We start from the raw sequence: 21,841 nt of genomic DNA, 5'->3' as shown, positions 1-21,841 counted from the left end.
AAAATATGAAAGTGCATATGCAAAAAAGTTTATCAAGATCCTTTAAGACACTCATACACCTCTTTCTGCCAAAGCTCTATATGGCAGTTGAGGATCAATAGTCACCTCACAATAAAATAATTAATGCACAAACATCTTCCGCCCTTCAAAGCTGGAGTGGACTGAAGAAATGCTTGAGAAGTAAATAGAGTGTAACACAGAATATAAACTGCATGTTATAAAAACCAGTTCAACATTCAAGATTTGAGATTCAAGATTGTTTAATGTTATTTCCAGTACACAAGTGTAAAGAACAAACTAATTGTTAGTCCAGATCTGATGCAGTATATAAAATCAAACTAAGATAAAGAACACAATACAGGTTGAGCACCCCTTATCTGAACTGCTTGGGGCTGGAAGTGTTTTGGATTTCCAATTTTTTTGTATGTTGGAATATTTGTATCTACGTATATAATGTGATAGCTTGGGAATGGGACCCAGGTCTAAACACGAAATCCATTTTCATTACATACACAGCTTATGCGTGTACCCTGATGGTAGTTTTATATGATGTTTTTAATAATTTTGTGCATGAAACAATAATGTGTACATTGAACCATCACAAAGGTAAGCTATCACTACCTCGGCCGCCCAGGTGGACAGTCAGTGGCTGTTTAGCATCACCATCATTCCTGACTCTAAATTTACATGCTGCTGGTAAGCAATCCTTGTCTTACACTTCCTCACCCATATGTACTGATGCAGCCGTTCAGCATGTTAGATTTTCATCAGCGATGTTCTTGGCAAACACATCAATGAATTTCTTCATGGTTAGCAGATGCTTTATTACCACAAATCTTTAAAATTATAATGTTGTGTTTTTTCTTAAATTTCTGCAACCAGGCTGCTGAATATTCACAATTACCTTCAATCTTCAGTTTGTCATGGTAGATCTTTGCTTATTTTACAATCAGCATACCATTAAGCAGTATATGTTTACGCCACGCAGATGTATCCACTCTTTCAATATATGATTCAGATCCTCATTTTGCACTCTATGGAATGTTTTTCTATTTTTCATTAACTTGTATTCATTACATATGTGAGGTCACTTTTCAGAATAGTCTGTGGTACACAGAGACCAGCACATCACCTGGGAACCTACCTACCCATCACCTTGTAGAATTTTCTATTTGTGACATCATGTCAGTGCTCAAATAAATTTCAGGTTTTGGTGGTTTTTAGATTTTGGGATTTTGGATAAGGGGTGCTCAACCTTTAATGTAAAAAATGATAAATATAAATACATTACATAACATGGGTGATTCTTCAATTAGGGGCACTTCGACTATTTGACATTCTAAAAAATAAATTTTTTTGAGCTCTGTTGTTTATGTTATAACCCTTATTTTAGGCTCTGGAATGAAGACCAGATCTTGGCATTGATCAACCACTAAGAGAATTTTTATATTTTAAGGTGCTTCTACAAAGTTTTCATGGATGAGTGTCATTACCATCACACCATCAAAATACTGAATTTAATTTAAAACTAATTTCAAAGTTAATTCTGAAAATAAAAACTATGCCCTTTAATAAATTTGTTTTAACCCAATTTAAGTACATTCAGCATATATTTTTTAAGCTTGTCAATATTTTCCTTAGCTAGACCATGAAACATTTATTTACTGATTAGACTTTTGGAATTTTAACCTCTTTTAACAGAATGCTGATTTTGGCAACAAAGCACTTGACTCCAGCAAATGAGTTCAGATCAATATTACTAAACAAAACTTGAATTCCGATCAAAATGTGCACTGTGATGGTAATGACAACATACTTTTGACATTGACAAACAATGGTTTTAGTTTAACATTAACTCTGACAAAACATCTGTTCAACTAGAAGAATCAACAGTTACAATTAAAAACAAATCCTAATGGTCTGCACTATTTCTCAAAATTCTGTAAGAGATCACAGTTTTTAAGGCAGGCGTTGTGAAAAAATATCCATGTGAAAACATGAGCATAGGCAACCCAGCTAAACTAGGCATTGTCTAGTCTTGTTAAAAAAAACAGTAATGCTTACAAAACATCTGCCTAACCCTTCCCAACTCCAGAACAAGCAGCAATTCAAATTTAAAATGGATTATAGAGATCATTATTTTTCAACTGTCCATAAGAGAAACATCTTTTTAACACTGACAAAACATTTGCTTTACCCACTACACCCTTTTTATTTATTAATAAGACTTATGAATCATTTACAGAAATCTCAACAACTCTGAAAAAAACATTTGAAATTTAAAAGTACCTTCTTATTGTCTCCATTAGTGCATAGGTGAAGCCTCAGGAAGATGGAGGTCATTCTGTTCTTGTTGCCGGCCTGATGGAGATTCTGGCAGGGTATTCTCTGCTCTAAAACATTGTACTGCCTGTCTTTTCTTATCAGCAGCCCATTTGATTAACTCTCTACTGTCAACTCTTCATTCTCTGTTCGTGCTTTGGTAATTTTGAGGTGATCTTAAGTTTTCCTGTCTCCTTTTTTTTGTATCTCTTTCTCTTTCAAGGTACTGCTGATATTTCATTGGGTCTTCTTTAATTGTGTGTCTCTATTTTTTTTGATCGGTCTGCTGATGATCTTGGGACCATCTTGACAGTTTCACTGCCAGTTGTGTGATGGTAATGGCATTTCTCACTTTTTAAAGAAAAAATTGGAGACTTCCTGCTGGTAGTGGATGGAATACCAGCATTTTATTGCCACTCCTAGTTTACTTTTCTTACTTTCCAACCTGATTTGACACTATGACTACAAGAACTGCTAAAGGTGAAAAAGAAGAAGATTCTTCTACATCTTTGGATTGTATTATTGAATTGATGCAAAAGCACAGAAAGGAAGCATCTGAGGAATTTCAGCGATTCAGAAAGGAATCCTCCGAAGAGTTTCAACAACTTGGCTCTGAAATTAAACCATTAAGTACAAAGCTGGATTCTATTTAAGAGACCTTAACTGAGCACGGTAAACGAATAAAAGAGAATGAAGAAATCTTGTTGATTCTGGATGAAAAAATGGACGACCTGCAAAAGCGTTATGAAAAACAATCCAAGGTTAACGACGAACTAAGACAGAAGATTACTGATTTAGAAAATAGAAGTAGAAGGAATAACGTATGAATTCTTGGTCTTGAAGAGTTAACTGAAGGTGACCGTCCTACGAAATTTTTTGCAAACTTTCTGGTTCAGTTATTTCCTGATATTTTAAAATTGACACCAATGACCGACTGAGTGCACAGCGTATCTGGGAATGGAATGTTTGCAAGCAAACCTCGTTTAGTGGTATTCGCTTTTCATGAGTTTCAAACAAGGGACCATATAATTTGTGACTCTCGTCGGAAAGGTATGATTGATTTTAATGGACATAAGATTAGAATCGTTGAAGATTTCTCAGCAGAGATTATGGGGAAATGTGCTAAGTTAAAAAGCGTCATGTCAAAGTTCTACAACAAGGATTTTAAACCTTCTTTACGGTATCCGGCGAAGCTCAGAATTACACTGCAGGATGGATCGCAAAAATGGTTCTGTTCGAGTCTCCAGGCTCAGGAATATTTAGAGTCAGTAAAGTGATTGCTTATTATTTGTTACATAAATAACTGTTTATTCTACTTTTGCTAAACTTTGTACTTAACTCTTTCTTTTTAAACTTTTTAAGGATTTATTTTGAGAATAAGACTTTAATGTGCTATTACTTTGTCTGCTAAGTTTTAAAGTGTCATGTTAGAGCTGCTTAACAAAAACTTACATGAATAATTGTGTATTTTGCCTCTGGTGAATCTTGTAGTCAATTTTCTTTTAGAACCTCTTGAGGTTTTACTTTGAGAATAAGGTTTTAATGAGCCAATATTCTGTGTGTCCATATTATTTTATATAATACTTACTTTTCTGGAGTTTTTGATATCAGAATTATCTGTCTCTTTATTATCTGTTGTTTTGACTAGGTTGGAATATTCTAACCTTGTAATTTATTTGGAGCTAAGCCAGTGGGATTTTTGGGGGGGATGTCATTATTAGTTGTAGGCTTCGACTTTCTTTGGTCGACTTTCTCTCTTTGGGAGGGGGGAGGGTGTTCGGATTTTTTTTCTTGGAAGCTGTTTGGGAATTTTAGTCAAACCTGTTGTTTGGTTTCCTGATCTCATAGGTCATTGTTTAGTTTTTTTAACCCTCTTAAGGATTACCCTTTTAATTTTTCTTTTAAATAATAATAAAATGGATTATAATATTAAGTTACTTAGACTTAATGTGAAAGGATTAAATCATCCTATGAAATGAAATAAGATTTTTGCCTATATTAAAAAAATTAAGGTCCCAATTATTTTTTACAAGAAACCCATGCACGCAATTCTGATAACTCACGGCTTTTTAGCCGATGGAGAGATGACACTTTCATTCAAGTTTTCAGGCCAAAGCTAGAGGAGTTTCAATTTTTATAGAAAATACAATTCCCTTTGTTCAACACAAGGTTGCTTCTGATACTAATGGATGATTTGTTCTAGTATCAGGGAAATTAGAGGATAAATTGTTGGTATTTGCTAACGTTTATGCCTCAAATATAGATGATCCAGGATTCTTTGAGCGTTTTTTTTCCATTTTTGCCTGGTCTGAGTTTGTACTCATTGGTGATGGCAGGAGACTGTAATTGCTGGTTAGATTCAGATCTAGGTCGGTCCTCTTCTAAACCAGCGACGCTTAATAAACCAGCTTTGTATTGTTGATATATGGCGTTTCTTACATCCAGCAGAAAGAGAATACTCATTTTTCTCTCATGTTCATCATATGTATTCCAGAATTGACTTTTTTTATTGATAACCAAATGATTCCATTAGTTCGATCCTGTGAATATAAAGAGATTGCTATCTCTGACCATGCTCCTGTGTTTTTATCCATAAATCTTCCTGGTTTTCCTCAGACAAACAGATTCTGGTGGTTTAATTTAACTTTGTTATCTGACAAGGATTTCTTAAAGTTCTTGGAGAGGCAGATCACTTTTTTTTGAAGAGAATACGTTGGAGGAGACTTCTAGTCTTGTCATATGGGATGTCTTTAAAGCATATATTAGAGGACAAATCATTTCTTATACTGCAAGTTTTAAGAAAAAAGCTAATAAAGAGAGAATTAATTTAGCCAATCAGCTGAAACAATTAGATGAAGAATATGCTTTGACTTCAGATCCTGTTTTATATAAAAGACAGGTTGAAATTAAAACTAAATATGATTTTTATTAACATACCCTATTGAAACTCAACTCCTAAAGGAGAAAAGTTAATTTTATATTCATGGAGATAAAACAGGTAAATTATTGGCTAACCAAATTGAAACTTCTAGTGCTAAACAACAGATTAAAGACATTTATAAAGCTAACAGTATTGGGACAACTGATCACTTAGAAATAAATGATACTTTTAGAGAATTTTATTCTAAACTTTATAGTTCTGATCTTCTTGAAGATAATACTGTAGTGGATAATTTTTTAGACCAAATAAATATCCATACTCGTTCTGTTGATAACCTAAAACAGTTGGATCAATGTATTTCTCATGAAGAAATAGCCGAGGCTGTATGTTCACTGCATTCATGGAAAGCTCCAGGTCCTGATGGATTTTCTGGAGAATTCTAAAAGGCTTTCTCTTCTTTTCTTATACCTCACTTATGTTCAGTTTTTTCAGATTATTTTAAGTCAGATAGGTTGCCGCAATCTTTTTACGAAGCTTCTATTTCGCTTATGCTTAAAAAAAATAAGAACCCAACTGAATGTTCTTCATATAGACCAATTTCCTTACTTAATGTTGATGGTAAAATTCTATCTAAAGTTCTGGCCTGTAGGATGGAAAATATCTATCATTTCTGATGATCAGACTGGTTTTATTAAAAAATCAATATTCTAATTTTAATATTCGTCAATTATTAAATGTTATCTATTCCCCTTCTAAGGAGATACCGAAGTGTGTGATATCCTTAGACGCTGAGAAGGTTTTTGACTGGGTTGAATGGCATTATTTATTTAAAATCTTAGAAAAATTTAACTTTGGGTCCAACTTTATTCCACGGATTAAATTACTGTATTTATCCCCTTTTGATCGGGTTCTTACTAATTCTCAGAATTCTAAACCATTTAAACTTCAACGTGGAACCAGACAAGGTTGCCCTTTGAGTCCTTTGCTTTTTGACCTGGCTTTAGAATCTTTAGCTATTGCTTTTTGAGAATCTAATGATATCACTGGTATTTTACGGAAGGGTACTATCCACAAAGTTTCACTTTATGTGAATGATATATTGCTTTACATTTCTAACGTCAAAACTTCATTACCTTCTGTGCTTTCTTCACTCTTCTGTTTTAGTCAGTTTTCTGGATATAAACTGAACCTACACAAGAGTGAACTTTTTCCTTTGAATAATTTGCCATTAACTGATATTAACCTTCCTTTTAAAATTGTAAGAAACCAATTCACTTATTTGGGTGTAACAATTACTAAGAATTATAAATACCTATTTAAAGAAAATTTTCTTACTTTAGTAAATTATATAAAAAGAACATTATCAAATTGGTCACCTCTTTTGTTATCATTGATTGGTCGAATTAATTCTATTAAAATGAATGTTTTACCTAAATTTATAAACCTCTTTCAGGTTTTATCCATTTTTATTCCTAAATCCTTTTTTGACTTTCTGGACTATTTTGTCCTCCTACATATGGAAAAATAAATGTCCTCGATTGAATAAAGTCCATCTCCAGAAAGTTAAAAAGAATGGAAGTTTAGCTTTACCAAATTTTAGGTTTTATTACTGGGTGGCTAATATACGGAATCTTATGTTTTGGTTATACTATATTAATCATGAGGACTGTCCCGGGTGGATTTCTTTAGAAGCTAACTCGGTTAATAAATTTTCTATTATCTCTCTTTTGGAATCTTCACTTCCTTTATCCTTAGGTAAGATAACTGAAAATGTGGTAGTCAAACATACTTTGAGGATTTGGATACAATTTAGAAAACACTTTGGTTTATTGAGATTCTCCCTTTCGAGTCCCATTTTTAAAATTATTTTTTAAGCCTTTAATGACTGATATATATTTTTTAAACAATGGGAAAGATTGGGCATTACATGTTTCCGGGATCTGTTCGTTGGAGGAAGTTTCTCTTCGTTCGACCAATTGTCAACTAAATATAGTTTACCAAAAACCCATTTTTTTCGGTACTTACAAATTAGAGATTTTCTGCAATCTCAATTATGTACATTTCCTAATAGTCCTGATAAGAACGTATTAGATGAAATTCTTAATATCAAATCATTTTATAATGGTTCAATATCTAATATTTATGGTATGTTGTGGGAATCAGAAATAATTCTTTAGACAAAATCAATAGTCTTTGGGAATAAGATTTACAGACCTCAATTTCTGAAGAAACTTAGAATGAGATTTTTAAATTGGTTAATACTTCATCATTATGTACTCATCATTCCCTCCCACAACTTAAAGTGGTTCATAGGGCTTATCTGACCATGGATAAGTTATCTCGTTTTTATATGGATATGTCTCCCTGCTGTGATAGGTGTAACAATGGAGAAGCTTCATTTATTCATATGTTTTGGACGTGCCCAAATCTTGGAAAATATTGGAAGGAAGTATTCGAAACTTTTTCTGTACTCTTTAAAGAAAATTTTAAGCCTAATCCTTTGACTGCCCTATTTGGTATTGTTGGAAGGAAAGATATCATTTTGAAGACATCTGATTTGCACATTCTGGCTCTTATCTCTCTTATGGCTAGGAGGGTGCTTTTGTTTAAATGGAAGGATGCTGTTCCGTCTAATCATGCTCAGTGGTTACGGGATGTTATGGCATGCCTAAATTTAGAAAAGATTCGTTGTTCAATTTCTGTATCTAACCAAGATTTTCAAAATTTGTGAAGGCCGTTTTTAAATTATTTTCATAATCTTTGACTTCTTGTTAAAGTACAGAAGTTGGTTAATAGCATATTTGATTATCTGATAAATTGTTTTCATTTTTTTCCCAAACAGCTTCGACTTTGGTAGTGGGTGTAGATCTTCTTTTAAATAAAATTATTTATATTCTAATATAGGAATTAATCTAATCTATATGAATATAGAGTAAGGAGTCATTAATGTGTTTCAATATACTGTATCTGGTATTATATTTTTTCTTTTGTTTTATAATATGTATTCTCTTGGACTCTGTATTCTTCTATATAGAAAACAATGGAAAATATTAGAAAAGAAGAAGAAGAAAGGAGAAGTTGGCTAAGTCTCGCACTTGCCAACTCAACTGGATAGCTAGCTTGTAACTATAATTTAAATATACAGAAATAAAATGATTTATTTCTCCGTTAAAGCATACAAATAGTAACTCGTTTGGTAATGACGCATAATAAATATACTCTCAGATTAGGAGGTATAAATCTTCAAATTACTCACATTTCTTGACATCAAGATGTCAGTTTTCTGCCATGACAGCCACATGCTCCCGTCACTTCTCAGTTCCATGGCAACCATATTAACAGTTGTTTCAAAAAACTTGATTGGTCTCTAAAATGCGTTGTGTGTTAGTAATGACAGAAGTGTTGGGGACAGCAGTTCTTTGTCGATACAAAGTTACAGAGTCTGGGTAGGGAGTAAGCGCAAAAAAGTGAAATTCTGGAACATGAAGATTTTTGACTTACTTAAAAATTAAGAAAATATTATTTATGAAGCATACTGATATAAGTTTAGTGTTACTATTATCTAACTTTTAAAACTAGTTCTTTGTAAAAACCTTTTTTCTTGAATATCTACCCTAAGGACAGAAAAGTTACGCAAATTGAAGAATCACCTATGTACATAGATTAACTATTTAGTATGTACATAAAGTGACACCAGGTACAGGAGTGTCTATATGTAAGGTGACTCCGACAGAAAATGATAAGGTAATGGTGGGGGTGGGGGCTAGTGGGTGGAGGTTTTGATCAGCCATACTGCTTGGGGAACAATTTTTGAGTCTGGTGGTCCTGGGGTGGTTGCTACTTAGCCTCCTCCCTAATTGGAGTGAGACAGACAGTCCATGAGCAGAGTGGGTGGAATCCTTCATGATAGTGCTGGCCTTTTTCCAGCACCTTTCTGTATACATTTCCTTGATGACAGGTAGGCTGGTGCCAGTGATGCATCGGGCAGATTTGACTCCCTATTGTAAAACCTTCCTGTCCACCACAGTGCAATTACCATACCATACAGTGATGCAGAGTGTTAGGACATTCTCTACTGTGCATCTCTAGAAAGTCATGAGTATTGATGTGCACAGTCCAGCTCTCTTCAGCCTCCACAGAACGTGGAGACTTTGGTAAACTTTCTTGATTGTATAGGATGTGTTCTGTGACCAAGAGATGTGTTATGTGCACTCTCAGGAAGTTTAAAACTGCTCGTGATTTCCACTACTGTGCTGTTGATGTAAAAAGGAATGAGTGGTACGAGTTCTCCTGAAGTCGATAACCATTTCTTTGTTTTGTTGACATTGAGGAAGAAGTTAGTTGTCTGGCACCCGGCCTCAAGTTCTTCCACCTCCAATCTCCCCTTGTAGGCTGTCTCATTATTGTTGACGTCTTTGCATCTTTTTTAAACTCCTTCCTACTCAAAGGACAATAGTTTGTACAATTTAACATAGTTACACATATTATAACTTACATTTTATTTGTTTATTATAACTTACGTTGTTTTTTAAAACTGCTTATAGTTTTGCTTTATTTTAGACAGTGTTTGCCCTAAAGGATTTACAAGAGTTAATGGGACAATCTGTGAAGGTATTTAAACTGTTTCTGTATCCTGTTTGTATCTTTGTCTACTAACACAAATGCTGGAACATGATATATATATTTTTGTAACAACAAATGACTGTAAAATCTAGGGGAATTTGAATAAGTACTGAAAATGCAAATGGCTCAGAAGATGACAATTAATATGTGGATGATGGAATTCATTAATAGAAATCCTCAAAGATGGAAATATTTTAACTTTTCATATGACATGACCTTTATCCAGAATCCAAGCCTGTTTGTGATTAGATTCAGGAAATGGCAAAACGCCATGCATTTTACACATTTCAAGAACATAGACCATTTTAACGATAAACTCATTGGCTTAAAGAGGAACATGTTCCATTGTAATTGACTTCGTAAATAGACATTGTGTATGAGTTTAAACATTTGAGATCACCTTTACAAATGTATATTTAATTTTTTTGTCCAGTTAGTTCAGAATAATACTTATTTTATTAATTTACATAATAAAATTAGGTAAATGTTCTGTGTTAATATGTCTGCTTGTAACTTGTGAAACAGTAACATTTTTAATCAAAGTTATTTTATTTTATAATTCTTTTTAGATGTTAATGAATGTGTAGTGTTCCCTGGGGTATGCACCAATGCTGATTGTGTGAATACACCTGGATCATTTCAGTGCGTCTGTCCTCATGGTATGTCTCTGGACAGTAGTGGAAGGACTTGTATTGGTAAGTATAGAACAGGCTTTTAACCAAAATGCATAGATACCTCAGCCATATTGAGCAGACTCTTGGCTGCCCATTGAGGAAAGTATTTGGAGTCTACTGTGATAAACTTTTTCTACTTACTTGTTTCCTGTCTCAATCGTTTGGAGCACCATGGTCACAGCAGATTATTCACACAGTGCCTTTGCCACACATTATTTTCCTCACATTTCAATTACTTGAAAACTGTTATTTCAATGTTATCAAGTGATAGCTATTCATAGTTTGTTATATTGAGAACTTTGACACTTTCTATGATTGCTATTAAATTGCTAAAAAGTGTTTTTGTGGAATATAAGCAAGGTTTATGGTTAGGTTCAAGAAACATCACCTTTTCTTTCCTATTTGATTGTTGCATGTACAGTCTAGCATAGGTGTGTAACTGAAATCCTAAATTTAAAAGTCATTTTTATCTTCAGCTACTGGGTATGTCTGAGCAAGGCAAGGAAACTTGTATCCTTCTTTTCTACCCCAGAATAGTCAAGCAGCTGTGAAGACCATGCAATTTTAAAATGAATAATTCTGACTCAAATGAGATCTAGGTTGCTATCTCAATCTGAGAGCCAAGCATCAGAGCAATAGTAATCCACCCAACTGGCAAATCGATTGGGGTAAAGATAAGATAATTCATCAACGTTTTAGTTTACCTGCAGACTAGGAGAAGCAAAAGAGATCCTTAAGTACTCATAACAAAATCTTGGGACTTCCTTGTCCCAGGTGAGCCTGACATGTTATCTTGTTTATTATTACAGGACAAATATTATTAAAATTTAGTATGTTACTGTACTGTTTTATTTATTTCTGTGTCTAAGGTAACAATTTTACATTTTGCTTTGGGTAGATATTCGTTCGGAGCACTGCTATTTAAAATATGATGAGGATGAATGCACGAAGCGCATGCCTGGACGATTTCGCATGGATACTTGTTGCTGTTCTGTTGGTGCTGCTTGGGGGCCAGATTGTGAAAAATGTCCTGAGAAAGGAACAAGTCTCTACAAAACACTTTGTCCACGAGGACCTGGAATTTTCAGCAGAGAAGGACCTGATGGAAAACCTTTTTTTAAAGGTAAATGTTACATTAAGCATATAACAGCATTAAATTTATAATATTTTTGCTTGCTACACAAATTTTCTTAGGTATAAGTTTGAGAGTCATCAAGAAATACATCACAAAAAATAGACCTTCAGCCCATTGAGTCTACATTGACCATTAAGCCATATATTTTACACTAATCCTACATGTAAGTGTGTAGATTCTCAAGCAATTTAAGAAATAAATGACTTACAGTTGGGAACTTAGCCACAAGGGCCATATCTAACTCCCTCTTAAGTATAGCCAATGAACTGGCCTCAACTGTTTCCTGTGGCAGAGAATTCCACAGATTCACCACTCTCTGTGTGAAGAAGTTTTTCCTCATCTCGGTCCTAAAAGCCTTCCCCTTTATCCTCAAACTGTAACCCCTCATTCTGGACTTCCCCAACATGGGGAACAATTTTCCTGCATCTAGCCTGTCCAATCCCTTTAGGATTTTATATGTTTCAGTAAGATCCCCCCCTCAATCTTCTAAATTCCAACGAGTATAAGCCTAGTCGATCCAGTCTTGCATCATATGAAAGTCCTGCCATCCCAGGAATCAATTTGGTGAACCTTCTTTATACTCCCTCTATGGCAAGAATGTCTTTCCTCAGATTAGGGGACCAAAACTGCACACAATACTCCAGGTGTGGTCTCACCAAGGCCTTGTACAACTGCAGTAGTACCTCCCTGCTCCTGTACTGGAATCCTCTTGCTATGAATGCCAGCATACCGTTGGCCTTTTTCACTGCCTGCTGTACCTGCATGCCCGCTTTTCAATGACTGGTGTATAATGACACCCAGGTCTCGTTGCACCTCCCCTTTTCCTAATTGGCCACCATTCAGGTAATAATCTGTTTTCCTGTTTTTGCCACCAAAGTGGATAACCTCACATTTATCCACATTAAATTGCATCTGCCATGAATTTGCCCACTCACCTAACCTATCCAAGTCACCCTGCATCCTCTTAGCATCCTCCTCACAGCTAACACTGCCGTCCAGCTTCGTGTCATCCGCAAACTTGGAGATGCTGCATTTAATTCCCTCATCTAAGTCATTAATATATATTGTAAACAACTGGGGTCCCAGCACTGAGCCTTGCGGTACCCCACTAGTCACTGCCTGCCATTCTGAAAAGGTCCCATTTATTCCCACTCTTTGCTTCCTGTCTGCCAACCAATTCTCTATCCACATCAATACCTTACCCCCAATACCGTGTGCTTTAAGTTTGTACACTAATCTCCTGTGTGGGACCTTGTCAAAAGCCTTTTGAAAATCCAAATATACCACATCCACTGGTTCTCCCCTATCCACTCTACTAGTTACATCCTCAAAAAATTCTATGAGATTCGTCAGACATGATTTTCCTTTCACAAATCCATGCTGACTTTGTCCGATGATTTCACTGCTTTCTAAATGTGCTGTTATCACATCTTTGATAACTGACCCCAGCATTTTCCCCACCACTGATGTTAGGCTAACCGGTCTATAATTCCCCGGTTTCTCTCTCCCTCCTTTTATAAAAAGTGGGGTTACATTAGCCACCCTCCAATCCTCAGGAACTAGTCCAGAATCTAAAGAGTTTTGAAAAATTATCACTAATGCATCCACTATTTCTTGGGCTACTTCCTTAAGCACTCTGGGATGCAGACCATCTGGCCCTGGGGATTTATCTGCCTTTAATCCCTTCAATTTACCTAACACCACTTCCCTACTAACATATATTTCCCTCAGTTCCTCCATCTCATTGGACCCTCTGTCCCCTACTATTTCCAGAAGATTATTTATGTCCTCCTTAGTGAAGACAGAACCAAAGTAGTTATTCAATTGGTCTGCCATGTCCTTGTTCCCCATAATCAATTCACCTGTTTCTGTCTGTCGGGAACCTACATTTGTCTTAACCAATCTTTTTCTTTTCACATATCTATAAAAGCTTTTACAGTCAGTTTTTATGTTCCCTGCTAGTTTTCTCTCATAATCTTTTTTCCCTTTCCTAATTAAGCCCTTTGTCCTCCTCTGCTGGACCCAGTCCTCAGGTGAGCCGCTTTCTCTGGCTAATTTGTATGCTTCTTCTTTGGAATTGATACTGTCCCTAATTTCCCTTGTCAGCCATGGGTCCACTACCTTCCCTGATTTATTATTTTGCCAAACTGGGATGAACAATTGTAGTTCATCCACGCGATCTTTAAATGCTTGCCATTGCATATCCACCATCAACCCTTTAAGTGTCATTTGCCGGTCTGTCTTAGCTAATTCATGTCTCATACCTTCAAAGTTACCCTTCTTGAAGTTCAGAACCTTTGTTTCTGAATTAACTATGTCACTCTCCATCGTAATGAAGAATTCCACCATATTATGGTCATTCTTTCCCAAGGGGCCTCTCATGACAAGATTGCTAATTAACCCTTCCTCATTGCTCAATACCCAGTCTAGAATAGCCTGTTCTCTAGCTGGTTCCTCGACATGTTGGTTCAAAAAAACCATCCCGCATATATTCCAAGAAATCCTCTTCCTCAGCACCCTTACCAATTTGGTTCACTCAATCTACATGTAAATTGAAGTCACCCATTATAACTGCTGTTCCTTTATTGCATACATTTCTAATTTCCTGTTTAATGCCATCCCCAACCTCACTACTACTGTTAGGTGGCCTGTTCACAACTCCCACCAGCATTTTCTGCCCCTTAGTGTTATGCAGCTCTACCCATATCAATTCCACATCCTCCCGGCTAATGTCCTTCCTTTCTATTGCGTTAATCTCCTCTCTAACCAGCAATGCTACCCCACCTCCTTTTCTTTCATGTTTATCCCTCCTGAATATTGAATATCCGTGAATGTTGAGCTCCCATCCTTGATCACCTTGGAACCATGTCTCTGGGATCCCAACTATATCATATTCATTAATAACAATCTGTACTTTTAATTCATCCACCTTGTTACAAATGCTGCTTGCATTCACACACAAAGCCTTCAGGCTTGCTTTTACAACACTCTTAGCCCTTATACAATTATGTTGAAAAGTGGCCCTTTTTGATCTTTGCCCTGGATTTGCCAGCCTGCCACTTTTACTTTTCACCTTTCTACTTTTTGCTTCGACCCTCATTTTACACCCCTCTGTCTCTCTGCACTTGTTCCCATCCCCCGTTGTGAACTAACCTCCTCTCTCCTAGTCTCTTTAATTTGATTCCCACCCCCCTAACCATTCTAGTGTAAAGTCACCTCAGTAGCCCTCACAAATCTCCCCGCCAGGATATTAGTTTAAACCCTCCCAAACCATGTTAGCAAACCTACCTGCAAGGATATTGCTCCCCCTCGAGTTCAGGTGCAACCCATCCAATCTGTACCTTTCACATAGCACTGGCAGCAATCCTGAGAACACCACCCTTGAGGTCCTATTCTTCAGCCTTCTGCCTAGTTCCCGAAACTCACACTTCAGGACCTCATCCTTCTTCCTGCCTGTGTCGTTGGTACCAACATGTATCACAACTTCTGGTTGCTTTCCGTCTTGTACCAGGATGTTGTGCATTGTGCACCTGGTCAAAGACATCCCAGACCCTGGCACCCGGGAGGCAACAAACCATGCGGGTGTCCTACTCACGTCCACAAAATCTCCTTTCTGCTCCCCTGACTATAGAGTCTCCAATGACGTCAGCTCTCCTCTTCTCCGTCCCACCCTTCTGCGCCACAGAGTCAGACTCAGTGCCTGAGGCCCTGCCACCATGGCTCACACCTGGTCGGTCGTCCCTGCCAATATATTTTAAAAACGAGAAAATTGTTTTTCTTCCACCACAAACTGTTAACATGCGATGTAGCATATATGAATAACATTTGTATTGACATAAACCTTCATCTAAAATCAATTTTATCTTTTTCTTTTAGATATCAATGAATGTAGGACAATCCCAGGTATCTGTACCCATGGGAAATGCAGAAACACCATTGGGAGCTTTAGATGCAGATGTAATAGTGGCTTTGCTCTTGATTCTGAAGAAAGAAACTGCACAGGTATGTTAAAAGTTACAGAGCAATAACAATTATTACTTATATTAACAATCGGGAATATTGGTGAAACTTGGATTGGAATGCCTCATAAAGGATTTGTTTTTCACAGACTAGAATCAAATTTTGACTCATTCACAGCTGTGGATAATCCTCTATCTGTACTATACTGTACCTGCCCCATAAATTTGTAGATGCTAACTCAAGAACTAAATAGAGGTTCAGAGAAAAGAATGTATAAATTCATTATCAACTGAAAAGGCAACCCCCTACATCAGTAAAAGATAGAGTCTGAACATTAGTCTTGTAATGACTCCCCATTCTTTTTAATTCTGTGCCCCACTCAAAATTAAGTAGATTTGTAAATTATTAAGCTGATGCAAACAATAAACCAAGTTTCTTTTTCAATTATTTTATATTAATTAATCTGTTAAACTCTGCTAATATGACTTAATTGTTGCTTTATTCTAATATATTTGTTATTTCTAATGTTATTTCATATTCTTATCTATGCTGCTCTAAGATGACTTCAAAAAGAGATTTCAAGACTAGTCATATATTTTAGTAAAGAATCACTACAAAGCAACAGCTTTTATTGAACGTAATCATGTTTTAGATGTAATCGTATATACTCTCTGATTTTAATAATAAAATTCCTGTCAAAGTACTCCAACACTTAAAAAGGCATATTAAGATGATGATGATGCATTAGAATGGGCTATCATTTTTCTACAAGACTCACTGGCAGCCAGAGGTTCAATGCATTGACTGCATCAGAATAGACTTTGTATGTCTAAAGACAGGCTTTTCTTTGACCACCTCAGCCATTTTGGTGCTAGGAAAGGGCATGAACTTTCAGGGAAAGGCAGAAGGTATGAGTAGGCAGATTTGAAGCTGGAAAAGTGGAAGAATCAAGTGGTAGATCCAGACTGAGGGGATTTAAATACTGTAGGATAATGTGTGTGGGAGGGCTTTCAGCATATGATCAACTCAGGATTTAAGGGCTGACAATTTAACAGCAGAGAGTGAAGATCCCGGTTACATTTAAAGCAAGATGAATGTATAGGAGTGGAGGAAGCAAATAGCGAGGAATGTACTTAGAGGTGGATGCACCTGCAAGACAATGCCTTGCTCTTCTGACAACAGATCAGGTATTTTTTTCCTGTAAATAATGATGAAGCAGGCCTGTGTGTCTAAAAGGCACCATTTGTGAACCTCAATTTCTCAAAATAACTTAAATTTGTGATGTTAAAGATGCACTGCATACTGTTTGGTATTATAACAATAGATGGAAAGAATCAGATGAAACTTAGGAAAGCACTATGAAGACAGAAAATTCATAATCACATTTAATATCTGCATTTTAGCTAAAATACAGTTATGCACCTCATTAAAATATGAAAGAACTTCAAGCTGTAAGTGTCTTATCTTCCACTAATGACTTTTCTTTTGATCTTAGATATCAATGAATGCCGCATCTCTCCTGATCTATGTGGTCCAGGAACTTGTGTTAATACTCCTGGAAGCTTTGATTGTGAATGCTTCGAAGGATATGAAAGTGGTTTTATGATGATGAAGAACTGCATGGGTATGTGAAAACAAAATGAGGGAAAACTTAATTTATCAGTATATAAATGCTATTAGAAGTTCAAACATTATCCATCTAGTTGGAATTGAAACTGGAAAAATTGGTTAAAGAGAATGATTCTTCATCTAAAAATGCACACAGTATTTGCAGATGAATTAATAGCATAAATAGAAATAATTAGGTATAATTCAGTAGGCATTATGGAGACTTGGATCCAAAGTAACTATGCTTAAGAGTTAAATAGAGCAGTTACTCTATTGGGGGTATTCTATAGGCCCCCTGGTAGCAGCAGACATACAGAGGGGCAGATTTTGGAAAGGTGCAAAAATAACAGGGTTGTTATCATGGATGACTTTAACTTCCCTAATATTGATTGGCACCTGATTAGTTCCAAGGGTTTAGATGGGACAGAGTTTGTTAAGTGTGTCCAGGACGGATTCCTGTCACAGTATGTGGACAGGCCGACCAGGGGGAATGCCATACTAGATCTAGTACTAGGTAATGAACTGGGTCAGGTCACAGATCTCTCAGTGGGTGAGCATCTGGGGGACAGTGACCACCGCTCCCTGGCCTTTAGCATTATCATGGAAAAGGATAGAATCAGAGAGCACAGGAAAATTTTTAAATGGAGAAAGGCAAATTATGAGGCTATAAGGCTAGAACTTGCGGGTGTGAATTGGGATGATGTTTTTGCAGGGAAATGTACTATGGACATGTGGTCAATGTTTAGAGATCTCTTGCAGGAAGTTCGGGATAAATTTGTCCCGGTGAGGAAGATAAAGAATGGTAGGGTGAAGGAACCATGGGTGACAAGTGAGGTGGAAAATCTAGTCAGGTGGAAGAAGACAGCATACATGAGGTTTCGGAAGCAGGGATCAGATGGATCTATTGAGGAATATAGGGAAGCAAGAAAGGAGCTGAAGAAGGGGCTGAGAAGAGCAAGAAGGGGGCATGAGAAGGCCTTGGCGAGTGGGGTAAAGGAAAACCCCAGAGCATTCTTGAATTATGTGAAGAAAGAAGGATGACAGGAGTGAAGGTAGGACCAATTAGAGATAAAGGTGGAAAGATGTGCCTGGAGGCTGTGGAAGTGAGCGAGGTCCTCAATGAATACTTCTCTTCGGTATTCACCAATGAGAGGGAACTTGATGATGGTGAGGACAATATGAGTGAGGTTTATGTTCTGGAGCATGTTGCTATTAAGGGAGAGGAGGTGTTGGAGTTGTTAAAATACATTAGGACAGATAAGTCCCCGGGGCCTGACGGAATATTCCCCAGGCTGCTCCACGAGGCGAGAGAAGAGATTGCTGAGCCTCTGGCTAGGATCTTTATGTCCTCGTTGTCCACGGGAATGGTACCGGAGGATTGGAGGGAGGCGAATGTTGTCCCCTTGTTCAAAAAAGGTAGTAGGGATAGTCCGGGTAATTAAAGACCAGTGAGCCTTACGTCTGTGGTGGGAAAGCTGTTGGAAAAGATTCTTAGAGATGGGATCTCTGGGCATTTAGAGAATCATGGTCTGTTCAGGGACAGTCAGCATGGCTTTGTGAAGGGCAGATCGTGTCTAACAAGCCTGATAGAGTTCTTTGAGGAGGTGACCAGGCATATAGATGAGGGTAGTGCAGTGGATGTGATCTATATGGATTTTAGTAAGGCATTTACACAGTAGGTTGATTCAGAAAGTCAGAAGGCATGGGATCCAGGGAGTTTGGCCAGGTGGATTCAGAATTGGCTTGCCTGCAGAAGGCAGAGGGTGGTGGTGGAGGGAGTGCATTCAGATTGGAGGATTGTGACTAGTGGTGTCCCACAAGGATCTGTTCTGGGACCTCTACTTTTTGTGATTTTTATTAACAACCTGGATGTGGGGGTAGAAGGGTGGGTTGGCAAGTCTGCAGACAACACAAAGGTTGGTAGTGTTGTAGATAGTGTAGAGGATTGTCAAAGATTGCAGAGAGACATTGATAGGATGCAGAAGTGGGCTGAGAAGTGGCAGATAGAGTTCAACCCGGATAAGTGTGAGGTGGTACACTTTGGCAGGACAAACTCCAAGACAGAGTACAAAGTAAATGGCAGGATACTTGGTAGTGTGAAGGAGCAGAGGGATCTGGGGGTACATGTCCACAGATCCCTGAAAGTTGCCTCACAGGTGGATAGGGTAATTAAGAAAGCTTATGGGGTGTTAGCTTTCATAAGTCGAGGGATAGAGTTTAAGAGTCGCGATGTAATGATGCAGCTCTATAAAACTCTGATTAGGCCACACTTGGAGTAATGTGTTCATTTCTGGTCACCTCACTATAGGAAGGATGTGGAAGCATTGGAAAGGGTACAGAGGAGATTTACCAGGATGTTGCGTGGTTTAGAGAGTATGCATTATGATCAGAGATTAAGGGAGCTAGGCTTTACTCTTTGGAGAGAAGGAGGATGAGAGGAGACATGATAGAGGTGTACAAGATAGAAAGAGGAATAGATAGAGTTGTCAGCCAGCGCCTCTTCCCCAGGGCACCACTGCTCAATACAAGAGGACATGGCTTTAAGGTAAGGGGTGGGAAGTTCAAGGGGGATAATAGAGGAAGGTTTTTCACTCAGAGAGTGGTTGGTGTGTGGAATGCACTGCCTGAGTCAGCGGTGGAGGCAGATACACTAGCGAAGTTTAAGAGACTACTAGACAGGTATATGGAGGAATTTAAGGTGGGGACTTATACGGGAGGCAGGGTTTGAGGGTCGGCACAACATTGTGGGCCAAAGGGCCTGTACTGTGCTGTACTATTCTATGTTCTATAAATATTTTGTGATTCATATTTTGTAGGAATGATGGCCAAATGTAAGCGGAAGTGTTTAGCCCTGATAATAAAGGTTCATTGCTCAGAAAATCAAAGAGTAGAATCAGTTTGGGTGCAGCAACCTGAGAAGCAACAGAACCCAAAAACATTTGTTGTAAGTTGTCTGTAAACCCCCAATTAATGGTGGTAATGCCGAACGTTGTAAAAATTAGGAAATTAGAAGCACATGAAATGAGGAGAGTCCAATAACCTTGAAGGATATTCATCTGCATATAGACTAATCATTGTATGGGAGTTTTTTTCAATCAATGATAAGCAGCTGTTTCAGGTCTAGTACTTTGCAATGGGAAAGGATTAATTGATAGTTTAGTATTTTATGATTCTTTAGTGATCATTCATAATACAGTATAACAAATTTTTATATGATTATTAAAATGGATTTGGTTCTTAAATTCAAACAAAATCAGTTTAGGATGATATGACAATGTCATTAAAATATAGGCATCAACAAAGAATAATCAAAGTCTCAGGAATTAATAGCAACACACAAGCAAAATGCATTTTGTGTTTATGTGTTGAAGAATTAGTTTACAACAAATATATATATCAATATAAGGTACAAAACCCAACAGGAAAGTGATACTGAGCACATGTTCATGGGTTCATTGTCCATTCAGAAATCTTAAAGCGGAGGGGAAGAAGCTGTTCCTGAAACGTTGAATGTGTGTTTTCATGCTCCTTGATGGTAGCAATGAGAAGAGGGCATGTCTTGGGTAATGGGTGCCCGAATGTTAAAAGGCCTAAACAGGTTAGATATGGCAAAGTTTCCCACGGTAGGAAAGTCCAGGACAAGAGGGCACTACTTCAGAATTGAAATATGTCCATTTAGCACAGAGATGTGGAGAAATTACTTTAATCTGGGAGTGGTAAATCTGTGGAATTGGTTGCCACGAGTGGCTGTGGAGGCTGAGTCATTGGGTGCATTTAAGGCAGAGATATATAGGTTCTTGATTAGCCAGGGCATCAAAGGGCATGGGGAGAAGGCAGGGGTGTGGGGATGACTGGAAGAATGGGATCAACCCATGATTGAATGGCAGAGCAGACTTGATGGGCCGAATGGCCTACCTGTGCTCCTATATCTTACGGTCTTAATGATGGATGCCGCCTTTTTGAGGCATCACTCAATAATGCTGGGGAGACTAGTCCCATGATGGAGTTAGCTGAGTTTCCAACTTCCTACAGCTTTTTCAAAGTCTGTGCAGTGGCCTCTCCATACGAGATAGTGATGTAGCCAGTCAGAATGCTCTCCAAGGTACATCTGTCGAAGTTTACAAGGGTCTTTGGTGACATATCAATTCTCCTCAAACTCCTCATGAAATATAGTCACTGTCATGCTTTTTTTTGTAACTGCATCAATATATTGAGCCCAGGATAGATCCTCAGTTATGCTGACACCCAGGAACTTGAAACTGCTCATCCTTTCCACTTCTGATCCCTTGATGAGGACTAGTATGTGTTTGCTTGACTTCCCCTTCCTGAAGTTCACAATCAATTCTTTTGTCTTACTGATGTTGAATGCAAGTTTGTTGCTGTGACACCACTCAACCAGCTAATCTATCTCGCTCCTGTATCCCACCTCATCACCATCTGAAGTTCCGCTAATCAGCAAATATATTGTTGGCTTTTGAGTAGTGAATAGCCACACAGTCATTGGTATAGAGAGAATAGAGCAGTGGGCGAAGCATGCATCCTTGAGGTGAGCCACTGATGCTTGTTAGCAAGGAGATGTTATACCCACTCCACATAGACTGTGGCCTCCCAGTGAGGAAGTCAAGAATCAAGTTACAG

General features: G+C 37.5%; 1 protein-coding gene across 3 annotated transcripts in view; it reads left to right on the top strand.

Annotated features, from left to right (window-relative positions):
- LOC134358560 (fibrillin-1-like) overlaps nucleotides 1–21,841 on the top strand; it is a 462,213-nt gene that overhangs the window by 275,255 nt on the left and 165,117 nt on the right. For all 3 annotated transcript variants that reach the window (XM_063070931.1, XM_063070932.1, XM_063070930.1), the window contains 5 exons: nucleotides 9,764–9,814; nucleotides 10,396–10,521; nucleotides 11,399–11,623; nucleotides 15,512–15,637; nucleotides 17,091–17,219. In XM_063070931.1, the coding sequence (XP_062927001.1) occupies nucleotides 9,764–9,814; nucleotides 10,396–10,521; nucleotides 11,399–11,623; nucleotides 15,512–15,637; nucleotides 17,091–17,219 (657 nt within the window). The remainder of the gene's footprint in view (nucleotides 1–9,763; nucleotides 9,815–10,395; nucleotides 10,522–11,398; nucleotides 11,624–15,511; nucleotides 15,638–17,090; nucleotides 17,220–21,841) is intronic.

The sequence above is a fragment of the Mobula hypostoma genome, chromosome 18 (assembly GCF_963921235.1).
Source record: "Mobula hypostoma chromosome 18, sMobHyp1.1, whole genome shotgun sequence".
In the NCBI taxonomy this organism is placed as follows: Eukaryota; Metazoa; Chordata; class Chondrichthyes; order Myliobatiformes; family Myliobatidae; genus Mobula; species Mobula hypostoma.
Note: the sequence above shows the minus strand (reverse complement) of the source record. Positions and strands in the feature narration are given on the sequence as shown.